At 32.9% G+C, this 24,766-nt stretch overlaps 4 protein-coding genes across 7 annotated transcripts in view; 1 reads left to right on the forward strand and 3 right to left on the reverse strand.

The window, feature by feature from the left end:
• Positions 1-442: 442 nt before the first annotated feature.
• Positions 443-1,872, reverse strand: Stoml2 (stomatin like 2). 2 transcript variants are annotated; one of them, XM_014233137.3, is made up of 2 exons: positions 1,722-1,872; positions 443-1,664 (listed from the first exon to the last, which is right to left on the reverse strand). In XM_014233137.3, the coding sequence occupies exon 2, from the start codon at positions 1,590-1,592 to the stop codon at positions 507-509; it is 1,086 nt and encodes a 361-aa protein (XP_014088612.2). In that variant the 5' UTR covers positions 1,593-1,664; positions 1,722-1,872; the 3' UTR covers positions 443-506. The 2 variants fall into 2 exon arrangements, with proteins under 2 accessions (XP_014088612.2, XP_014088613.2); XM_014233138.3 differs by having other exon boundaries at positions 443-1,611; positions 1,722-1,826.
• Positions 1,873-2,070: 198 nt separating this feature from the next.
• Rae1 (ribonucleic acid export 1) lies at positions 2,071-4,523 on the forward strand. Its single transcript, XM_014233139.3, has 4 exons — positions 2,071-2,754; positions 2,823-3,048; positions 3,108-3,430; positions 3,491-4,523. Exons 1-4 carry the CDS (start codon positions 2,323-2,325, stop codon positions 3,572-3,574), a joined length of 1,065 nt encoding a protein of 354 aa, XP_014088614.1. The 5' UTR covers positions 2,071-2,322; the 3' UTR covers positions 3,575-4,523.
• Positions 3,699-4,224, reverse strand: ND-B12 (NADH dehydrogenase [ubiquinone] 1 beta subcomplex subunit 3). Its single transcript, XM_014233141.3, has 2 exons — positions 4,088-4,224; positions 3,699-4,030 (listed from the first exon to the last, which is right to left on the reverse strand). Exons 1-2 carry the CDS (start codon positions 4,216-4,218, stop codon positions 3,835-3,837), a joined length of 327 nt encoding a protein of 108 aa, XP_014088616.2. The 5' UTR covers positions 4,219-4,224; the 3' UTR covers positions 3,699-3,834.
• Positions 4,524-6,519: 1,996 nt separating the features above from the next.
• The window catches only part of Ip6k (Inositol hexakisphosphate kinase), an 81,956-nt gene continuing 63,709 nt past the window's right edge, over positions 6,520-24,766 (reverse strand). For all 3 annotated transcript variants that reach the window (XM_036375794.2, XM_070109263.1, XM_014233136.3), the window contains 6 exons: positions 23,535-24,512; positions 20,752-20,878; positions 16,617-16,737; positions 15,256-15,332; positions 12,468-12,849; positions 6,520-12,401 (listed from right to left, as the gene is read on the reverse strand). In XM_036375794.2, coding sequence (XP_036231687.2) covers positions 10,694-12,401; positions 12,468-12,849; positions 15,256-15,332; positions 16,617-16,737; positions 20,752-20,878; positions 23,535-24,365 — 3,246 coding nt within the window. In that variant the 5' untranslated portion in view covers positions 24,366-24,512 and the 3' untranslated portion in view covers positions 6,520-10,693. The remainder of the gene's footprint in view (positions 12,402-12,467; positions 12,850-15,255; positions 15,333-16,616; positions 16,738-20,751; positions 20,879-23,534; positions 24,513-24,766) is intronic.

Consider the following 24,766-nt stretch of genomic DNA (forward strand, 5'->3'; position numbering starts at 1 on the left):
AAACACAAGTTTTAGGGCGAAAGCGGCAGCAAAGATATTTAATCGATAATAAGCAATAAAGGAATCCGAGTGTGAACACCATCATAATGTACTTTACGTTATTCGATTTTTATTCATCACATTTAGCGATGACTCAAACCTGAACCCAAACCACAGTTCTGTTAGGAAAAAAGTACTGTTGTAGATTGATTAAATTTTACTATGCGAATATTTTTTGAGTTTACCTATGGGAATCTAATAAAAACAGATTGCTTAGGTAATTTCTGATCCATTAAACATCTTTTCATCAACTCCAGTTTACGGTTTCAATCCGAAATTATGAAGAATAAAACAAAATTGTTTTTCTAATTAACTCAATAATCCAAACTTCATTTTTACTTAATTATATTCAAATAAATATAAGGAATTTATTTGAATGCAACCGTAGGAAAACAAATGCATGTAACAATATGATTTATAAATTGAAATTTTATTCCAATTCATTGTTCACTTTATCGTTTCGCAAATTATTCAATTTCCATTTTTTTATCCTGTTTACATTTATGCTCATCAATACTATTATCCACAATATCATCTACACTACGCAAATTCTTTACATTTCCAATGTTATTATTTGAAATCGTTTGATAAACACTTAAAGCTTGTGTGACGAGTGCTGTTACATCGCTGGGATTCGATGGCAGTATGAGTGTGTTATTTGTTTTCGCTAAATTTCTAAACGCATCAATATACTGCTCAGCCAAAGTGAGAGAGGCAGCATTTTTGCCATCCAAATCTTGTAATGCTTTAGCAACAGTCTGGAGACCGCGGGCACGTGCATCGGCAACAGCTAACATAGCGGCCGCTTCACCGCTCGCTTTATTAATTTGCTCCTGTCTTTCAGCTTCGGAAGCAAGTATACGTGATTTTCTTTTACCTTCAGCAATATTGATTTCGGCTTCGCGACTGCCTTCTGACTCCAGAATAGCAGCACGCTTACGTCGTTCTGCCTCCACCTGCATTTGCATAGCTTCATGTACACGTGATGGCAAACGAATATCACGAATTTCGTAACGTAAGCATGCAATACCCCACGCCTCACTTGCTTTGTTAATCGAGTCCACTATGCTTACATTGAGAGATTCACGCTCACGAAAGATCTTATCTAGTGACATCTTACCCAACTCGGAACGCATAGTGGTTTGCGCCAGTTGTGTTATCGCAAATTCTGGATCTTCAACGCCATATGAAGCGCGATAAGGATCAGTGATTCGCAAGTACAAAACGCCATCTATGCTCAAGGTCACATTGTCCGAAGTGATGGCACTCTGTTTGGGTACATCTATTGCTATTTCCTTCAGACTTTGAACATACTTAATTTTATCAATAAAGGGCACTAATATATTAAGGCCGGGTTCCATAATTCTATGAAACCGACCCATACGCTCTACGATCCACGCTTCCTGTTGCGGCACAAACATTATTATTGTATTCATAGGTGTCGATGCTTTGGTGCGGCTTTGCTGTATTAACTGACGGCCATTCCTGAGCAACAATGATTGATGGTGTTGTTGTGATAGTCGTCCAGCGGTGGTTGCAAAGGTACGCAACATTGTCAAGAACACACTTTGACTTGATTATGAATGTAGAATGCAAATATAGATATACACCAAATAAGTAAGTCACTGCAGAAATAAGTGTTTGTACAGTAATATATATTTGAAACTATAAATAATACCTACCACAAATTAGTAATGCTTATTATTTAATTTGAATACCATTCGTGACAATACGCTGCATTCGCTAAAAAACACTTGCTTTCATGCCGATTTTCGGAATGTCATGAAAAATGGAGTGTCAAAGAAATATCTACATTCTCTGGTATAATCTACATTCTCTGTATGTACAACGGCTGCGTGTAAAACTTTTGATATACTTTAATTTAAGTTGTGCTACGTAACAATTATTGTAACAATTATCATTAACTGAAAGAACTATAAAATTTTTTAAATTGCAAGTAATTATGTACTCAGTACATTTCTGCATTAATGCTTGAAATAGTTTAAAATTTATTCAACTAACAAGTCCGGTAACACTCTACTTTTGACAGCCGGCAACAAGCCCCTGTGCGTGGTTTTTTTGATTGAATTTCGAAACATTGCGATTTTTTGCCAATTTTCTAATTATTGGCTGAATTTGTGTATAATCAGTAATAGTGACTATAGATTTAGACTTTGTTGTATAAATATTGTAAAATATACAGCACTTGTAAATTAAACCGACTGACGACTGAAAGTTGAATCAATTTGTTGCCGCCAATTTGTTTTAAGTAAGAAACACAATATGTTCGGTCAGCAAACCATTGGTGCGACCGCCGCTGCACCTTCTACAAATCGCATGAATGACTTCGAAGTAACAATGCCACCGGATGATTCCGTATCCGCAATGGAATTCAGTCCCAGCACGATACCGCAGAACTTTCTCATAGCTGGTAGCTGGGATAGCAGCGTACGTTGTTGGGAGGTGGAGCAGACAGGTAAAACTGTTCCAAAGTCAATGAAAACAATGGGAGGACCAGTGTTAGATGTATGTTGGTCTGACGACGGTACAAAAGTTTATATGGCATCCTGTGACAAACAAGTAAAAATGTGGGATTTAGCCTCCGACCAAGTAGTACAGGTAGCGGCACATGATGCACCCGTAAAGACATGTCACTGGATAAAAGGTTCAAATTATAGTTGTTTAATGACTGGTTCGTGGGATAAAACTTTAAAGGTAATTATTTCAAACGAGCTTTTATTCGACATTGCTAATATTTATTTATGTTTGGAATTTCGTTTTAGTTTTGGGATACTCGTACACCCAATCCACTAATGGCAATTAATTTACCGGAACGCTGTTACTGTGCCGATGTAGATTATCCAATGGCTGTTGTTGGTACTGCTAATAGGGGTCTAATTGTTTATTCACTGGAAAACACACCGACTGAGTTTAAACGACAAGACAGCCCGCTGAAATATCAACATCGAACAATATCAATTTTTAGAGATAAGAAAAAAGCACCGACAGGTAAACATGTATATTTAAATTGCTCAACATCATTTTAAACCTTATTTATATAATTGAAGGTTATGCGCTTGGAAGTATTGAAGGTCGTGTTGCAATCCAGTATGTAAATCCAGTGAATCCAAAAGATAATTTCACTTTTAAGTGCCATCGCACAACTGGTACTGCCGGTTATCAGGACATTTTTGCTGTGAATGATATAGCCTTCCATCCGGTGCATGGTACTTTGGTAACTGTGGGCTCAGATGGCACTTTCAGCTTCTGGGATAAAGATGCGCGTACAAAACTTAAATCTTCAGAGACAATGGATCAATCGATTACAAAGTGTGCTTTCAATAATAATGGGCAAATATTCGCTTATGCGGTTGGCTATGATTGGTCGAAGGTAATTACAAATTTTACTCAGCGGATGTTTTGTTTATACTATATCTGATTTGGTTTATAGGGCCATGAGTACTTCAATCCAGGCAAAAAACCACAAATCTTCCTCCGTTCTTGTTACGACGAACTCAAACCTCGTATTGCTTAAATTGTACACGTTATCATATAAATAGGATCAGAACTAATTACCCAATAGAACTATTAATTAAACTTTAAAACCGATGCATTTCAGTAAGTAGAAAACAGAAACCAAAATAAAACAAAATACAACCTTTAAATTATCCTAAACGCTGTATTTGGTTTGATTAACACGCTACTTTTGTGCAATCACGGATAATGACAAATTCGGTAATTGTTTGCTTTATTTAAAAGTAGCAATAACGACGAATGTTCCACGCAAAGGAGTTTTTAATGATGCCCGCCTTCAGAGTGTTCACCATCGCCATGTCCATGACCGTGATCATCTTTCGAACTAAAAGCATATTCGCAACCAATGTGTATGGCAGCAGCAATTGAACCCCACAATAGACCACGCAAGAAGAAAGCGCGTGCACGACTAGCATGTGTGCCCATTTTGCTGGGCTCATAACGCCACACTTCATTCCTAAAATTAGATAAGCGTGACTTATTATTATTATTAGTATTGTTAACCAAAATTTACCTCAACCATGGATCCTTTAAACCCTGACGGGCTAGCGCTTCTTGCACTTCGCGTAACTTAGGAATATTTTCCACTTTGTATATTGATGGATGTGGCACTTTATAGGGTTCACTGTGACCGTGTCCGCCCATAATTGTTTATTGCTACAACGGGAGATAAATCTACAACAATATTTCTATTTGAAATTTTATTAAAAACTCGCGGGTCGTACAATATTGACCGCAAGGTTATATAATTTTAATAGCTGTTGGCATTTGTAATAATATGAAAACAATCGCAAAGTGTAATATTATTTTTAGAATTGCCACTTAATGGTATACCGCGTTGATACTTTAAATTGCAAACTCACTTTTAAAGAATCTATAAAATTTTATAGAAGCTAAAACCTCTTTTCCAATTACTTAGTATTCTGTAGTAGCAGCAAAACGGCACAAAATAGCATTTGTCAAATTTGACAATTCAAAATCAGCTGATCGGGTGCGTTGCCCTATATTTTTGAAAAATCTGGGTTCAATTGTAGTTATTTCATATTGTTAATTGATTAGTTAAGACTAAAGAATATATTGTCGAATTGAAATTAATAGCCCACCAATAAATTGACTGTTTAAAGCCGCAAATATACAAAAGTATCAATATATATATTGTGATGAACACGGATGATAGAATAAAATCGAATCAACGATAACCTGCCAGAAGCATCTAGTTAGCGAATACGTAGTTGCCAGAATGTTCTAGAAGCAATGTTTTGTTTCAGATTTACTATATAAGGGCTGACGGATTGTGCAGCAAACACAGTTCTAGTTAGAGTGTTGTCGTGATAAGAACAATTGAGACATAAGCAAGAAGTTGTAAGCTCAAATAACGAGCAATAAGTGTTAAGTTGTTGGAATTAGAAATAAAGATAAGTGTGTAGCCATTAAATTGGGACCTTTATTTAACAATCCAGTGATCGAACTCAAGAGTGAGTTTCAGGTAGACGATTTATCGAGAAATCCGTTACAATATATATGCGCCCGTGACAGCTTTATAGCTGCAACTGATTTAGTAACAATGTATACACTTGTGGCGCCACTTATTTATTTTTTTTTTGGACAGAAACTTGCTGTACTTTCTATAGGTCTGTTGGAAATTTAAAATTTGATAGAAATAGCGATTTTGCTGCAAGTTTGTGCAAGCTGGCTTGCGCACACTGTTTTTGTACTTAGATTTCCACAAACTACAAACGAATTTGCTAATTGCTTTTTCTGAGTTTATTTTTCAAATAACTTACAACATAAAATTTCAACATCCTAATATATAAGCAGATATTTTGTGTGAATATATTGTGTTTAAAGAAATTCCATTTGCAAATAAAACATAGTTATTTGGTTTTTCCATTAGTAATGATATAATGTCTAACGTCGTTTCGGTCATTTTTAATATGGCATGATCTGCTTACAATTTCCAAGAATGACAATTTCAACATGAAAATATATACGCAAGAACAACGTTTACAAATTATTAAATTTTATTATGAAAATAATCGTTCCCTAATTGCAACCTCTCGTGCGCTTATGCCATTGTATGGTTACCATAATCGCCCACCTGTGCTTGACATTCGCCGAATTGTTGAAAATTTAATCGAACATTTTCTCTACATAATGTTCAAGTCATTGTATAAATCTACTGTAGGCTTATACAATGGTTCAAGTGCCAATAAAACAAAGAACCGCTCGAAGTAATGAAAATATTGCTTTCTCAAGAATTGGGACTGTCTTAAACCACAACTCGACCTTTTAGAGAAATAATTTGGGCTTGCATCCGTATAAAATTGTTCTCACCCAATAATTGAAGAGAGTGGACCACTGTTAACGTCGTGAATTTGCTCATTTCGCCTTGGAACAACTTAAAAACGATAACGATTTTTATTAAGAAATGCGGTAAATAAACAAAATGATGATTCTGGTGCGAAGAAAACCCATAAATTATTCATTAAATTTTGATCGTGTCGAATCATCCGTCCGTACTGCTTCCGAAATGGTGCTGGTGACACCCTTATTTTCAATGGTGAGCGGTATAGATCGGTGATAACCAACTTTTTATGGTCGCAATTGGAAAAAGTTGATCTTGACGACATCTGGTACCAACAAGACGTGGCTAAGTCCCACACAACACGTGCAACAACCGAATTATTGGGAGAAAAGTTTGGAAATTCGCCAATTTCAAGAAGTTGTGACATTGAATGGCCTCCAAGAAGTTGTGTTTTATCACCATTAGACTACTTCTTGTGGGATTATTTGAAGTCATTGGTCTTTAGCAATAAACCAGACTCTTCAAGCTTTAGAAGTCAATATTGAACGTGCTATTCAGGACACACCTCTTGATTTAGTGGAAAAAGTACTCGAAAATTGGGTTCATAGAAGTCAATTCTGCTAAAAATGTCGTGGAAGCGATTTGAATGATGTTATATATAGAACTTTATTGTATATCGATTGTCTGAACAGTGTGTTAAAAAAAAGCGTATCACTCCTATTGGAAATATATTTATATTGTATCTTTAATTATTCAAGTAATTCTAAAATATTTTGTTTTTTGCATTTTTTATTATATATTTATTGCATTTGTAATTATAATTAATAATATTATAAGTTTCTAATATAGATATACAAGTTTATGTAGGTATAGTATAGAAGTATGGATGTGTGCATTTGTTAAATATTTTGAAACTGAATCTTATTAATAAAGTAAAAATAAATTGAAAATAATAAGGGCACATTTTTATTGGGTAATTTTTTTCAACGTATATACTCTTCCGAATAAAAGCTATTAAACATAATTCTATTTAATTATTTCATATTTTGTATATCTGGTTTCAAACAATGCAGCGTGCTATTTTTAAATTATAATGAACAAATATCTATATAATAGAAATTCAATTTTGTTATCAGGATTTGTTTTAACAATATCCACAATCAGCATTACTTCATACTGATGAAAAAACAACAAACAAAAGTAAAAATATGTAATCCGCAATTAATATTTCGACATAAAGTTATTTATAAAACACAGCACGAAATTAAAAATTCGAAAGACTAAATTAACATCTTTAGTTTGGAATAGTTGAACTATATGAGTTTTGCAGAAAAAAAAAATTATTGAACAAATTTTAAATTTTCCAATAGATCATTGTAATTTTGATTAATTTCTCCATTCGCACAACGCTACATGTCTATAATTAACCGCTAAATTTGTATTGTAGAATAATATAATAATTTTTCATGATTATTAATGCAGCTTTTAACTTAAGTATTAACAACAGTAGTGTGCTTGCATTGTTAATGTGTATAATTATTATAAATTACATATTAAGAGTGTGGCATACTTTTTGTATTTTTTCATAAATTGTTTTGCAGATTTTTTTGTAATATTTTATTATTATTTTTTTTTTGAATACTTTTGTTTTATTTTTGTGTTTTTTTTTTGTATTTATAGTGATTTTTAATGAACTTACATTAATAATATATTTTTATTGTGGCATATAAATTCTAGATATTAATTTTAGAAAGTTATATTTTGTAAGGAAACTGTCAGTTTAATTTTTTAAGTTTTATTTTATTTTTTAATATTATTATTTTTTTTTGTGTAAGATCAATGCTGTTGCTTTTACAAGTTTTGGCTTTAAAAGCTGCCTGCGTATGCGTTCAGATAACATGCATTTAGGTTTACCTTCATTTTTAAAATTTATTTGTTTAATGTTACATATTTTTTATTTATTTTGTACAAATACTTTAAATCATAATTATTATATTTGCTTAAATAAGATTTTTGTTAACGTCTCTCTTATAAATACATATATTACTTTTAAACAATTTTGCAATTACATTAGTAGCTCTTAAAACCAAAATTTATAAATGCAACCGCATTATCTACTTTTAATTTTCTATATTTATTTAATTTGCTCACACTTTATTTCAAACAAAAATCACAATATGGTTGCTTCATCGGCATTAGCTGTTGCCTATATGCCTATATTTATGCAACTAATCATGTATATTTTATTACTATTCATGTTTTTATTTTTTATTTTTGGGGTTTTAAGCAAAAATACTGTGTTGTGCTTTGAATGCTTAATGGTAAACCTCACGAAGTTTGCTTTAAAATTGTATTTTTGCTATTTGTAAAATTTGTCATACAATTAGCTGTAAAAAGTAAATTAAACTTTATAAGGTTTATTAACAAATAGCACGTTTAAAATGTTATAAAATAAAGTGTTTTTTTTTAACTTGGTTGCCTTGTTTACACGCTCAGGTATGTTATTATATTTAGCATTTTGTTATTATAATGAGGACTATGTAAAGGTGTTTTTTTTGAATATTTTGTTTTTGACTTTGTTGTCATTTATTTTTGAAGTTTCCGACAAAAGAAAAAAGATCAAAAAAAAATTACTTTTATTACTTTAATCATTTATAATTAATTTTTCGAAATTATTTTAATCGGCTACATAACAGCGCAATGAAGATTCTACAAATTGAAATCGGTCTTTAGCAGTAACTAAAAAGGAAAGAATATCTCTCAACTGTGTTTAGTGAATATTTAATATTTCAGCTGTTTGATATTGTTGTTTTTTATTGTATGTATGTATTTTATATGCATATAGGCATCAAATTTTGTTTTGTTTCACTTAGTTCTTTATTGCATTACTTTTGTAAAATTATATCAATTAATTACTTCATAATTTAAATTTTTTTCGATTTATTTAATTTTTTTTTATATATAATTTCATTTATCATTTTTATTTTATTTTATAATTTATTCACAATTATTGAAAGCTTCGTATGAACTTGGAACTTCCAATGTCTGGATGTCTATTGAGTTTAGTTGTTTCAGCATCAACATTTTTTTATTTCGGTATTTATTTGATGAAAAATTATATTTTAATTATTTAATTGTTACTAAGATTTTCGGTTCTGCACATAAGAAGCGGCATAGTAAAAAAAAAGAAGTGATGATTTAGAAACTTCTTCAAACGTTGACTTTTCGGTTTTATAATAAAAAATATTTATATAATAACAATTTCAAAGTAAACGTAGTGACCACTATTTACTATGTATATGAATATATTTTCTTCTATGCTCAGCAGAGATGTATTGTTACTATCTGAACAAAAACGATTCATATCATTTTTGTAATTCAAAATTCTCTATGCGTGAATGCTGATACAAGTTTCGATTGGCAATTGATTTTTTAAAAACAATTTATGCACAATGTAAGGCTCAAAGTTCCTAATTATTGCGCAATATCTCGATTCTTGTGTACCATTGAAAATAGCATACATATATGAATCTATTTATTAATTTTCTGATAATATTTTACATCATATTTGATTCGCAAGAGGAAGACCATTATTGTGCAAGATGTGTTGCTTCACAATTGGTTGTTGTTAGTAAATCAAATGACATGGTACATTTTAACAGTTAACTGCAGTTTCAGTTTAGCGAAATCATCGCTAAAAAAATAATGCTCAATGTACACAGGTTTCATAATGAAAAAGTTCTTACGAATTTACGAATTGCAATTTCATTTCAAATTTTAGCAATTCAGCGTTAGTAATTTATTCTGCGAAAAATAGATTTGCATAAGTTCAGCTGACAGTAAATATCGTTGCAGCGCCAATTTTTGCAAGTATTTTATTTTGCCGATTAATTGCGTTAGTTAAGGTCTTGATATTAGGACTTTTATCAAGTTAATATTGAATGTATGTATGTATTTATGTTACATTTATTTTAATGTTTATATTGCATATCATTTTGTGCATACTGTAAAAATTTGGTTATTAAAAATTTGTATTTTTCAGATGTAGATTAGTATTTCCTTTGTTATTTTTGCTTAAAACGCTTCCAAATTATACATTTAGAATATCTTCTTGCTGCTATTATTATTATTTTTTTGTTAATGGGATTTTATAAAAATTTAAATGCTGTCAATAAGCAGCTATAGTCTAGCCATTTTACAAACATTTTAATTTTTTTAAATTATCTTTTCCAATTTTTGTTTAGTTGCCCTCATAACATGCCCCTACGTCAGTAGCACTTTAAAATAGTTAATTTAAAAAAGCTTAATTACATGTAGGTATTGCTGCCAAACGCTGTGCGTGTGTCACTTCAGTTTTCACTCCCTTTCATTCTATTTCTCTCTCGGTTGCACGATTCTCAGTTTCCAATTACTCCATAAAAGTTTTTCCTATCACTTGTAGTTATTAATTTATATTTTACACTTAAATTTAGTTGCTCAAACGCTCGCATTAAGTAATCACACACAGTTTTTGTTTTTCAAAATTTTCCATTCATGCCGCATACTCAGTCAATTGTGCAATGGTTAGGGGCTTGAGGAGGGCTAGTTTTGTCTGGGCTGGTGGCGGTGGTGCCGCTTGTGTACTTCTACGTTGTATTTGTAATTGTTGTTGGTGGATTTGTATTTCATCGTATAAAATAAATACGCGTAAGGTCTGCGCTTGAAGTGTTTTTCAAGCTTCTTGCACTTTCCTTGCACTTTTTCATCATGTTGAGGTGCGAATCTGTACGTGGATCACTTGAATATTTCACGCAGTTAAGAGCATGGACAGGGCACTTATACGCAGACCTCATCGGTAAGAATATCGTTGAGTAAGCGATTTAAGCTGTCTAGCCCTGTTAGAAAACCACCATCTGGTCCATGATGTACGGGCGTGCTGGAGGTTGCCTGCTGTAGCAATCCGCCACCGTTACGCGGCACGAATGCCGTGTGCGCAAAGTCAATGAGACGCACATCTACGAGACATCGTGCATCTTCGTTAGTTGCGGACGCTTGACAGCCTGCAATATCCAGGGATTTGGAGGCATGTTGTAATGTTAGCCGCGTCGCTGTGGCCTTCTTTTTGTTTACAAGTTTGTTGTTGCAGTGGTTGTTGTTACTGCTCGTATTGTGTATCTCCTGCATGCCAGTGAGCAGTGTATTCTTGATCTTATCCACTGTGCTCTCAGTGCCGGATGTTGTCGAGGTTGGCGTCATCAGCGGCGTTTTCACCGGCGATGCGTTGACGGACGTCGGTGTTGACGACACTGGTGCAGCACTACTGCTGGTCCCCGCGCCGGTAACTACGCTGCCTAAACTCAGTGTGGTTGTTGATTTTTTCGCCTGCGAAGATGTCGATATAGCGTCTTTTTTATTATCGCTGGCTTTCACTTCATCCTCATCGTCGGCGTCTTTGCAACGCAGACGTTTAACTGCACCGCGCACTGATTTCAGCGAGGACGCGGTCGAGGAGGTGGGGGAAGAGTTGGCAACGGATGCAGACAGTTTACCAACACTGCCCGGTGGCAACGGTGGTGTAGAGCACGCAGATGAGACGATGGTATGTGGCAGACGCGCCGTTGTTGTTGTCGCCATAAGCGGCATGTCGGCCGTTTGCGTCAAAGACGAAATATCGAAGGATTCTTGCTGAGATTTGTATAGTTTAAGCATCACCTCAGTTTGACCAATTATGCTGCTATCATAATCAGAGCTTGCCTCGTCTGAACTATTATCGCCCGTTTGGCGACCACTGGTGACCGCTTTGATTTGCTCAGAAAGTCCAGAGAAATCATCACTGCTATTGCTGCTATAGTTCATCCACGAATCGCCCGAATGTGGTGACGATGTCGAAACGCTTGGCATTGGGGGCTCGGGATCGAGGAATACTGTTTCTTCGGAGATTGGAATGAATGGTGGATTAGTGTTATTGCCACCGGTGGCGACAGCATTATTGCTATCTGTACTTAATCCTGCTATTGATGGTGGTGGCATTGAGACTGCATCGTTTACAGTATTGGCACCTATGGCTGATGCAGCTGAGTCATCATCATAGCCACGCACTGGGGTTACTACATCTGTGAAGCCACGCGGTCTCTCCAGAGTTGCCTCTGTCAAACCGCGTTTGCGACGTGTGGCAGGGAGATTCTGACTGGCTGCGGTTGTAGAGTCGTTCGAGGCATCAGCATCATAACAGCATGGATCACCGCCGGTACTGCTATTGGTCGCCGATGCATTACCGCTATCCGCTGCAACCATATGCAGGTCATCATCCTCTGTTTCGTGCGGCTCCAACTCATCACCACCATCATGACCGGCAGTGTCATCATCTGCATCTACAACATCGTCATCGTCGATGTCATCATCGTCAATACTATTATCAGGATGATAGTCGAAAGTAGCGGATTTTGTAGCTGACTTCGGCGTGGTAGGTGTAAGCCACTCCTCAATATCCATGGGATGAGCCTGTGGATTCCCCTCATAGCCCTCATAAACAATGAGTAGTGAACTAGAAATGAGAAGCATAAAATTTAGCAAAAATATAATATAGAATATAATTTCGTGTTTCACTCACCACGAGTAGAACCGGTAACTGGATTGTTTTTCGATAACGCGACGCAATTGGAGCAACCGCTGTACAATTTTCTTGATAACGCGTGTGCGCAATCGATAGCCATTGTAGAAAAAGTCATGCAAAGCCTGCTTGAAGCCACTCTCATCCAACTCGCGTCCCCAATATTTGTCCCGCTTGGCATATTGATCGGTATGCGCCTGATAGGTTTGCATGCCACAAAGGCGTACACCCAACGATGCCGACGTGCTGGCCGCACACTTAGCCATTTGTTTGGAGCGCTTCTCCGCCGAGGCATCATCACCATGCTGTCGTGTGCCCATTTTCAAATCCAATATACATGGATTACGAAATTGTGAAGTGATGTTCTCGAGCATCAGGAAATCTGTAAAAAGATGTATGTATACAAAAATAATTAAGATGGTTAATAAATTTATATCATTAAAAAATATATATTTGCATATATTTTATTAAGAAGAATTTCCACACACATGGTCTTCATTAAAACCAGAACACATGCAGTAAATGAGCAGAGGACAGATGGATGTCCAAACACAGCTGTGAATTCCATTTGTAAGCCAAATGTATGCATTATCATTTGTTCGGCATACAAAATAAATAAATACCATTTCTATATACACACATACATACATATATATGCATACAATTGAAATGGCACGGAAATAATACTTTCTGTTCCTTCTTGTGTTCGCTGGTTCAACTCAAAAGCTAATTTTTCACAATCGTTAAAATTACACAATAAGCGACGTGGTGTCAAATTACGCTGAGCTTAGCGAAAAGACTATGTGCCTTTGGTAGTCACATAAAGTATAGTATGCATGTACACTGTTTATATTTTTAGATCTTTCACGTGCCCTTCGTCAATCGACTGCTTGCAAAAATCACATTCTCATCACATGTCAGGGAAGAAAACTATTTACAAATGTAGAGGACTTAATGATTTGTGAAAATCAGAGCTTTCTTGTGCTCTGATCCTTATATATAATATTAAATCGATGAGTCAACCCAATTTAAGAAATCAACTTTAAAAGTACACTCAAAATCAAACTGATCGATTTAAACGGCGCAAACCTAATTATTAAAAGCAAATTCCAAGTTTGGCACAAAATTTTTTATGTTTGTGTGAAATTTGATCTCCATATGTTATACACTTATTGACAGCTCTTTGTTTACGACACGAAAAGTTAACTGGCTTTGGGGGGCTAAATCTATACGGTGGCTGAGCGAAGACTCGTTTCGTGTTCAGTCGATGCAACTGGTGTAATTTGATCTTGATCTTGAGTGTATAACATATAAGAAATAAAAGAAACACATTCGAATGTTTGTATACTGCCTGACGTCAAAACAGTGATTGAAAAACGTTGCAAACGACTGTGCTGAAATAATGAGAACCCTTTCTATGCGAGAAAAATCTAGAAACGTGGAAGACAAGAGGAGAACACCGACTCTAAGAACAAGAAGATGAGAAATTTTTCCCAAAGGACTGTAGTTATAGAAGAAGGCGTGGATTTACAATTGCGAGTATTACGAATCGATTACCCCTTTTTGCTTGCTACTTTGGCATAAATTTATAAGTAAATCAGCTCACTATATGCACGTACTCTGAGTATAATTCAACAAGTGGTTTATGTGTTGTGAACTTGCCCCAAGTCAAGCCATGTTTTATAAATTTTCTATATAAGAGTGACAAGTTTTGAAATTAATTAGAAGTTTTTTATACCTAGAATAGAATTTCTTCTCTGCGTTTTGCAAGATTCGGCAAATTAAAAATTAGAAATAGGAAAAAGTAAATTAAATAATCAATATAATTATAAATCAAATCGTGATCAAAGCAAATCGAAGTTTTTACGAATATTCTTCAGGAAATGTCAAAATTACGGATGTAACACTAAAAATCTATAAGTTAAAAATAAAAAAAAAAACTCGGCCAAATACCTAGTCGACAATAATACCATATACGTAAGTAATTGTATAAAATATGTAAAGCAATGACCACAGATGATCTATTTAATCCTCAGATCTCAAAAAAAGTCGTAATAGTTGTGCAAAATTATAAATAAATAAAGTCAGCTAATTTAAAATACAAACTCATATGCTAAAACCGAATTACAAAACTCGAACTTAGCTACGATGTGTTGAAAAACTTCCTAAACTTTGTAAAATGTCAAAATATTAATTTAGAGATTGTTAAAATGTGTTAAAAAATATGTTGTATCGATCTAAAATTGATCATAAAATGAATTAAACAGATGTTACAGACTGATCAGCGGTTGCAAAGCATTCAATACCAATAAATTATATACATACATACAGGTCCATAGAGAGAAAACTTATGCACGGAAATGATTCTAGTGGATTGTTAGAGGAAAATTTGCAAAACTTTGTTGCAGAGCATCCCATCTGTGTATACATGTGGATTTACCAAAGGATTTAAAAATATATATGTATGTATTATAAAATACGTTCGTCCTACAAGAAAAGCTAAGGTATAACAAAATCATCACATCACTTTGATTCGAATATTTCTTAATGAAACCGTGAAATTATCAGAATATTTTGATGACGTTGACAAAATACGAGTTTCGTAAAATTGATGACATACGAACATTACTTTGAAGTAAGACTTGTGGTTATTGGATGCATTTAAAATTGCATGACATGTGAAATATGAAGGTTTTGTTGACAAAAAATTAGTGTTGTTGAACGTTTGAATGATTGGTTGGTTATTTGGTCGCGTGTGGCCACAACAATTTCTTCTATGGATACTAACATTGCTTATTTGTGTTGTCTAATTGCGAAATACTTTTTATAACATCGGCTGCATTTCCATTCTTATGAACTTTCATCCTGTAAGAGAAAAGAAGAAAAATAAACCTTGTAGGCATTAAAAATTGCATTAACAAATACGTTGTTTTTTGTTTAATTTTATTTTATTTTATTAATATACTATACAGATTTTAATAATTAGTACGTAAATATTACATATAGTCGAAATCAATAAACGTGAAAGTAGATGCTTTAATTTTTTTACCTACATATGCAAATTATTAGAACTACAAATTGATGACATTCTTTCTGGCTTATTTTTTTCTAGCTAAGATAATAATGCTAACTTTAGAAATCGAATAATGCACTTATAAAGTACGATAGAATATCACATGTAATACATTGTATACATTTCTATGCAACGAGTTTGTGTACCGAGAATGGACGCATTACAGATCGCTGCTACTTGTATTCCGCTCTAGGCTCCCAGCTCATCGTCAACAGCAGCGCTCGGCCATGCTTTGCGTTAGCGGCTATTCGGTCGGCGTTTCACTACTGGCTGGCAAGGAGTCGAGTGGCTATGTGCAGTGCAGTGCGGCTCCAGTGTTTTGTGGGGGTGGGGGCAGCAAATTGATGCCGTCCAAACAGTCGCACATTTCTTCGTTTGCTTGCTCGTTAGCTCGCTCATTTATTTCACTGGGGGTGGCGGTTCATTTGGCTTGCTACCTTATTTTTGAATTACGACCGCGTGCTTGAGTCTGAACACACGGTTACATATCAAACAACAATATTGCTCAATGTGAATGGTTTGATGATGGTGGTCGTCGTTAATGGCGGCCTAAAAGAAATATAGGGGGACATGGAAACATGTTTTGTGCTTTGGATATGTTCATACGAATTTCATTATTTAATTAGTCTTCGTTATGAATTTATCACAAGAATTTGTTAAAACATATTTTGTAATTTATAAACAAATATTTATTTACAAAAATAATGTTTTAATTTTCAATTCATACCCGCAAAAGTTAGCTTTTTATGGAGAGCTTGGTATCACGTACACAAATCTGTATATTTTTTTGTTATTGCAACGCGCGCACACGCAAACATAAATTGAAAGTAATTTCATTATATCTAAAATAAAAGCAAAAATTCATTGCCATATTTTTTTGTTGGGTCATTTGACATGTATAGTTTTGATCTATGTTTGTATTGTATAATATAGTATATGTGTAAAGAAATAAATATATAAAATCGTTTTTAATAAATTTTTGAAAAATTTGTTTTCGACAAAAGTTGTGTCGCATCAGATTGCAACGAAAGCTAAGTATACAAATGTATTAAACGAGTAGTAAGATTATAACATACCTTAGCACATCATCTCGTTTCCGCTTTGTGGTACTCATTTTACGCACCGGCTCCTCGCGGAAACTCGGCGAGTACCGTTTTTCCAATTTCGCACCGCCCATTGTGGTCGCTTGCATCACGCCTACAAAAAATATTCATATAGAGGGAATTTATGATTAGTTGTGGAACATTGCTTCTCGCTGGAAATATATTATTCAATTAAATTAAAATAAATATATATTTAAAATTTCACTTAACCTAAAAACGGACAAAGTTGATATGCATACAAATGATTAATGTTATTTTATGCTGTTTTCTATTAGTAATTAGTAGAGAGAGATGCTGAGGTGGCAACTATCACAAATGTGATGGCGTGAAATCGAGTGTTGAAGGATTATGTTTTAAACTTTGTAATTTCAACACACACTGGTGTATAGTGTGTAGAAATATTTAGGGCGTGTACAAAACAATAATGAAAATATATGTATGTATTTGTACTTATACATATACGACGCTGGCGACACTGTTTTTTTTTAAGTATAAAATTTTTTTAAAAATTTATTATTTTTACAATTTTTTGGCAAAAGTAAATATTATTTTTTTGATTAATTGATATTTTTGAAATTTCAGCTTTTAGTAATGTTCGTAAATTCGATAAATATTAAAAAAAAATAAAAACAAGGTATTCACTAAATGTGCGACTAAGTTTGTTTTTAAAAAAATATCTTTCGAATAATTAACATACAAAAGTTAAGTGAATAGAGAAGCGATCAGTTAGGAACTCATGAAACATTTCTAGAAACGTTCCACGCAGATTCTACGAAGCCAAACAACAAGTGATCTGTAAAAACGTAGCGCCTTATTTTTAAGGACAATTTCATATACATTTGTAAATTATTTATTTTTATTATTAAAAGCTATTTATATTACTTATTTTCTACAGATTTCTACCTTGTTAACTTGTTAGAAGCTTCAATCGTGTTTCTTTCTAGAAACGTTCAAGGGGGTTTAAATTTTGGGAGGATATAAATGAGTCTGAGTGGAAGTCACTGAACCTCGATAAATTATATTAAAAATTGTTAAAATTTCAAATGGGAATATGAAGCGCTCTTTTTATGAAGACATATGTACTCATTACCTAAGTATAATAAATTCAATAAAATTAAGAAAAAATAGGTAGAAAAGAACAAGTAAAGATTATTCAATATACGCAGGTACTTTTAAAGAACTCTTGGAATGGATGTAAGTACATCTAAAGAGATCTGCAGTGTACAATTAATTAAGTAAACAATTGTGAAACATGGAAGTTTTTTTGCAAAAAAAAAATTCTGCTTTACCTAAACAAAATAAGTACTATATAGTTTATATTTATACTAATTTCATTGTAATTAAAATCGATACACGTATTAATAAACGATTTAAAGATCGGGATAAAATCTTTATACAAACCCTTCCATAATGAAATCGTGATATACCCGTCGACTTCGTCTTCGTCTTAGTCATCGACTTATTGCATAAAAGGCAATAGCACGATTAGAGTCAGACTGATTTCGCTATGCAGAATTATGTACATTTGTATGTATATAAGAGGAGCGATGTGCTTTTATGTTACACATTGGTTTCAGTTTCAGTTTCATTTCGGTTTCTGTTTGTGGGGGTTGCGCGGAAGCGATCCTCAGTTTTCAGATTCATTGTTTTATTGTTTGTAGGTTGCCTTGTACAACAACAAATCGCGGCCGACGATGACGACATGCTTTCACTGAATCATAATATATAAATAAAGAAAAAAACACAACTTTGGTTTGCTCTTTGATAAAAAAGAAAACAGGTTTTGAGGATATTACGCTACAACGAGTTTCCCGAGCCCCCAGTGGTTCCAGATGAGCCCAAAAAATGTATTCACGCGCTCGCATTCAATCACTTTAACCTTCTCTCGTTATCATTGTTTGCACATATCACTGCACTGATTCAATGTTCATTTCTCTGTTGGCGCACATTTTCTACGTATCTTCGAGCCATGCAACGAGGCTACACAGGTACGGGAAGTAAAAGCAGACCAAAAAAATCATTTCAACGTACATCCTCGTGTGCCCTAACGTACTCACACACACAGGCAATTTTTTTTAAACAAGTTTGGTGGCGAGAGTTGTAAGCACACAAGGATTTTAATATTCATACAGTGGGTAGATGTTTGTTTGTGAAAAGTTAAATGAAGTAAAGTGGATAGTTAACTATGATAAGAGTGTAAATATATATATACAAGCTATTAAAATTTATTTCAACAAAGTTAAGGCAAATATAGGGCTTTAAACAATTTCAAATTTGACTGAATTGAATTTAAAATTCTGCATTTCTTTGCCGTAACTTTATTATATTTGATAAATATGTCTTACTATTTTTTATACGAGTAAAATTCAAGGTATGCATGTATATTTTTTCGATACCTTTTTCTATTCTTATTTTGTTTTTCTTGTATTTGCACTTACCCTTGAAGCACTTATAACTGTTACTAAATCTAAATATGCATTACTACGGAAAGTTGAACACACTTGAAGCACGTAATTTATTCTACAGACATTTTACATACATTTCAAACATATATTTGATCTGTAAATAGGAATACAAAAACAATTTCATGCTTAATGTTATTAAACAATTATTTTAAAATTGTAATTGCACGATTTACAGATTAAAAATGTTGACTAACAATATTGCAAAAATACACAGGGTTTGTTGTGGTTTCTAGAACTTAAAATGTCACGTCCGGTAAACATATATGTACACAGTCGATATCTCAACTCAAAGCCATCGACTTTTTATGTGGTCGCTCGCTAGTTCAATTATTAACTATTGACTTAATGCTTATATACACTTTATTGCCGCTTAGTTTTAACAATCGGTCGTAGCTTTGATACACATTGGTGTACATTTTGATAGAAAATAATCCATATTCTACTGTTTAGTACTTACTAGCATAGATTGAAACCCTGTGTATTCATTATTGTAAATGTCTCTTACAGTTGTTACTTAAATACAAAGAAGTCTTTAACACATTTTTCATATTTTTTTTTTTGTTTTTAAATCAATTTGTTTTATTTTTTTTATTTGTTTATGCTTCAATTTTTTTTATTTGTTTATGCTTCAATTTTTTTATTTCATTTTTTTTATTAACAAATACATTTTATTAATATTTGTCTATTTCACTTTTCTCAGCGTAATTTTATTGTTGTATTTAAGTATTTTTTTTATTAGTTTGCACCATAAATAGCAGGTTACAATTTTTTTATATTAAATATCTAGCTTACTACATAAAAGTAAAATCTATATATAATTAAATTTTAATTTTTAGTAGAGTAATACTCTCGTGTAAATATATATATATATATATATCAATCGTATCACAGCTTATGAAAAAGGAAATATGTATCTAATATAAGCATATAGATTAAAAACTTGAATTCATGTTATAATTCAATTTAAAACAGCCATATTTACAAATGTTTCCTGGATTTCTTTAAAGTGCTAAAAGTAAACAAAAAAAGGAATAGAAAAACATAAAAATAACACGCACAGAGATGAAGAGATGAGTGAAGAGCTGGTTAATGATTTCGATTTTATTGTTCGATTTGTAATTGATGTCGTAGACAGTAATTGATACCTGATATGAGGTGCTGAAAGGAGTTTACACGAGCAGACAAACATACGTGTATGTATATGCAAAACTACATAATGATAAACAATTCAATATTATACTTGTATAACTGTGCACAATTCACGGTTATCGCGATATATATTGGTAATTGTGCGACATTATTTTTGTAGGCACTATTTGCACAAGTTTAACTGCTTTGCATTTTATTTTATTTTAATTATTTTATTTTGTATTATTATTTTTAAATATTGACATATAATAAACATTTAAGACTATCCTTTTTTAAAATTCATTACACAGCGATATAATTCACTTAATAATATTTAAATTTTTGCTTTTCCCTTTATTTTTATTTTTATATGTAAAACATTAAATGATTTAAATGAATGCAATGCTGGCAGATGTTAAATAAACTTCGAAAAACATTTTTTAGTTCTTACTTTTCTATTTTTCCTATCTTCGTATATTTGTATGTATTCAACTAATAAATGGCCGTCTGCTTACCTTTGTATTTGGGCACAAACTTCTGTACATCGTGCGGAATGTTTTGATAGAAGTCCAATTCACGCAAATTCAATGGCTTTATGACAGTGGATTGATTCAACAGTAGAAGACGTGTGTGACCACCGACCTGAAATATAGACGGAAAAGTGTATACATTAATATAAATAATAATAATACAGATTTATCGACTATGAAAAATAATGCCCATTTGTAATAACTTAGTTTGAACAAAGTGTACGGTTTGGTAAATACTAAAAGTTGATACTTAACCAAGCAGCAAAGTTGCCATTACAACAATTCACTTATTTTCGAAATGTATGTATATGTACCCAAGTATATAACAATATTAAATAACATGAAAAATATTTTCTTCGCTGTCCACATTCGTAAGTGTGAGTATTTTTTTATAATTAAAATTGAAAGACTGCGCAAATTAACCGAAACATTCCAACCTTATGACGTCAATTCAGAAATATTCCTATATCGGAAAATATGTCATTTTTGCGAATGGAACCTATGCAATAAAACTCATGTACATATATGTATAAATATGTATATGAATATGAATAATACCATACCAGGTGAATCATTTCGTTTAATTTTTCAAAACCCGTATGAACGAGATTTTATCAACTGCCTATACATTTTTACGGACATATTACAGTCGTGTTGATTAAATCAATCACAATTATCATTATTAATGAAATTTTTATACCCTGAACAGGTTATATCAGGTTTGTCACAGTGTCTGTTACACTAAAAGGAAACGTTGGAACCCTTATAAATAAATTTACGTTTAGCAATGTACTTCTGTCTGTCTGTATATACGCAAACTACCTCAGTTTTCTGAGATATCGATCTAAAATTTTATACACTTCCTTTTCTATCCGTGAAGCTGCTCGTTTGTTGGAACAGTCGATATCGGTTATAGCACATAGCTGCCATACAAACTGAGCGCTCAAAATCATCTTCTTGTACGTACAACCTTTTTATTTGACGATATTTTTTACGAAATTTGGCACCTAAGACAACGGTACATTATTGGAAGAAATTGTTTAAATCGGAACACTATGGCATATAGCTGCCATATCAACAGATCGATAAAAATCAAGGTAAGGATCTTTTTTATCCCCCTTTATGTTATAAGAAATGCACCTGTGAAGGGTATTACAGCTTCGGTGCAGCAGAAGTTAACGTTTTTTCTTGTTTTAAGTGAAATTATTAATAATTAAGTAAAAGGCAAAATATCTGTCAAGATATAAACAATTTGGCTTTTTTTAAATATAAAAAAAATTTAATTAAGAGTGATTTAATACTGATTTAATTGAAAGTATCAAATATTTAACAGATATATTGTAAATACTTTAGGATATGCAACTCAAGATATTCGTTACTTCCTGTAACCTAAATTATATTTCAGAAATATCATGTTAGCGCATGCATGTACCTATGTCCATCCAATAGTTAAAAATATAAACAATGCAAATTTTTGCAATGACCCATCAAAGAAATGCTATTTATTTTGCGTTCAATGACATTAAAACAATAATAACAAACAAACTGACTTTTACCACACGTTGCACATTATGGTATATGTGTAGAGTAAATATTTTCCATAAAACAAGAAAAACAAACAACCAACAAAGTGGCAGAAAAATGAGCGAAGACGCGTATAAACCTGTTCCCAAATATAAATATATACCTTAAATACTTTGCCTTCTTAATTTATTTTCAATAAATATTATATACACACAACTGTACATATAATAATAATAAATCGATAGAGAAATTGCGAGGAAAGATGACACAGATAATAGAACGGAAATCGCATATATTTCCTCTTGAAATATGTTGGTTTAAATTGGGAAACAGTTGAAAAGCGTCTAACAGAAAATTAAGCTTGCGCTGATTTTCAAAATATATGTATGTACTTATAGCTCGCTATTTTTTTCTACTAAGCTAATTAATAATTCTATTGTTTACTTTAGTATGTTGAAATAAAAAACATGAATGCATAGTATATTCATAAAATGTTATTATTTTAAATATTATAAATAAACATTTATTTTTAGTTCAAATACTATATGCAGCATGTTGAAAGGCTCTTTCAGCGCAGGTGTGTACGCGTATTTTAACATGTTGCCGTAAACAAAACCAAAAAATACTTTGAACTTGACCGATTTGGCCAACTCAACAGTTCTTGATTTGTCTTATTTTATTTTTCCAATATACATATGATTTCTAAACTTAAATAAATTTAGCGTCAAATAAAAGTGACTTATTTTTTTCGCACATTTAATCGTGCGCCATAAAAATAAATATTTTGGGGAAAGGAAGTAATTTGAATTAATTTATAAATAAATGCAAAATTTATAAATGATCTAAAATTATTTTTTGTTATTAAAATTTACTTTTTATAATATATTTTACTAAAGTGAAAATTAAAATGAAGTTTTCGTCAATGAAATTAAATTTTTTGTTTTGCTGGTGATTCTACGATAATTTTCATTAACAAAGTTTATTGAACGATTTGCCAAAATGACGTAATTCATAAAGTAATTAAGAATTATTTAAGGAATTTGAAATTTTATGAGCAAAATAAGAGTAATTAAAAAAAAACAGAAATTAATGTTATTAATTATTGTGACTTTATATCTTGTTTTTATCAATGAAATCGATATATAATATACATAAGTGTAGGAAGCACCTGTAATTAATTTCTCAAATGTGTGTGTTAAATATCAATCTCTAGCTTAGCGGCATAAAGTTCTTTTTACACCTACCTGATTGGAGAGCGGCTGCAGTGCGACTTCATCCTCACTTTCCAGGAGGTCCTTACTCAGCTGTGGTTGCAGGAAATTATTTACTGCTGCCGTTGATCCTTTGCCGTTGCTGTTATTACCACCGTGTTCCGCTGGTACAGTCGGCGTTGAAGGTGCATTCGTACAGCTGCCAACATTACCGGCACACGAATCGGAACGTTGACGACCCAAATACTGATGCAAAGCAGCTGTCGCCGAGGCAAGCGGATGTGCTTGTATTGGCAACGATTGTTGTTGTTGTAACTGTTGGATAGATTGTTGCTGTTGCTGCAGTTGCTGATAGGCGGTGTTATCAAAAGCATCAAGCACTGTAGACTTAATAGGGGTCGAACAGTGATTATCACTGCGACTGTTACTGCTCACAGACAATTGTTGCAAATTGGCTGTAACTAATGTGCTGCTCGCCACATGTTGCGGTGAGTTAGTTAATAAATGTTGCTGCTGATGTTGTTGTACAGCTGTGAGAGTATTGCCCAGCAATATTGTAGCATCTGGTGTGCCGCTGCCAAACTGAATGGGCGATAGTTGGCCTAATGTAGGTGCAACTTCGCCAATATGTTGTTGCTGCTGTTGTTGCAATTGTAATTGCAACTCAAGGCGTTGCTGCTCATTTTGCTGCTGTTGTACGTGAATTTGCTGTACATGTTGCTGCTGCTGTTCTTGTTGTTGATGGTGGTGGTGTTGGCTGTGGCTGTGAGCATGCAAAGTGGTCTGTTGTATTGTTGGAACATGTTGATGATATGACGTACAGTCAGAATCTCCCATGCCCCAATCCCCCAAGAAATATACCATTCCCTTCGGCGTAAAACAGTGTAAATCCAGTTACTTTGGCGGTAACCGTAGCAAAAACGGAATTGTTGTTCTTTTCAAATTTTCTTGCTTCAAGCTAATTATCTTGGTGTCTTTTTTCACACCCTCTTTTTTTCTTTTTTGTTATATCTGCAATTAAAGAGAAATAAAAAAATTATTATTAACGTGATTACTAATCTTTCACATATCTTTATTTAAATAAAATGTCTGCTGATATGTATTTAAATTCTCAACCACTGCCATCCTTCCAAATAATTATTTATTTATCCAAAGCTTGTATTTTTTAAATTCAAATATATAATGGCTCAGTCAGCCTCACAGAATATTAACATATTATAAGTTAATGCGCCTAAAGATATGCATTGAATTCATCATATCCTTTA

This window comes from Bactrocera oleae, chromosome 4, assembly GCF_042242935.1.
Source record: "Bactrocera oleae isolate idBacOlea1 chromosome 4, idBacOlea1, whole genome shotgun sequence".
Classification (NCBI taxonomy): Eukaryota; Metazoa; Arthropoda; class Insecta; order Diptera; family Tephritidae; genus Bactrocera; species Bactrocera oleae.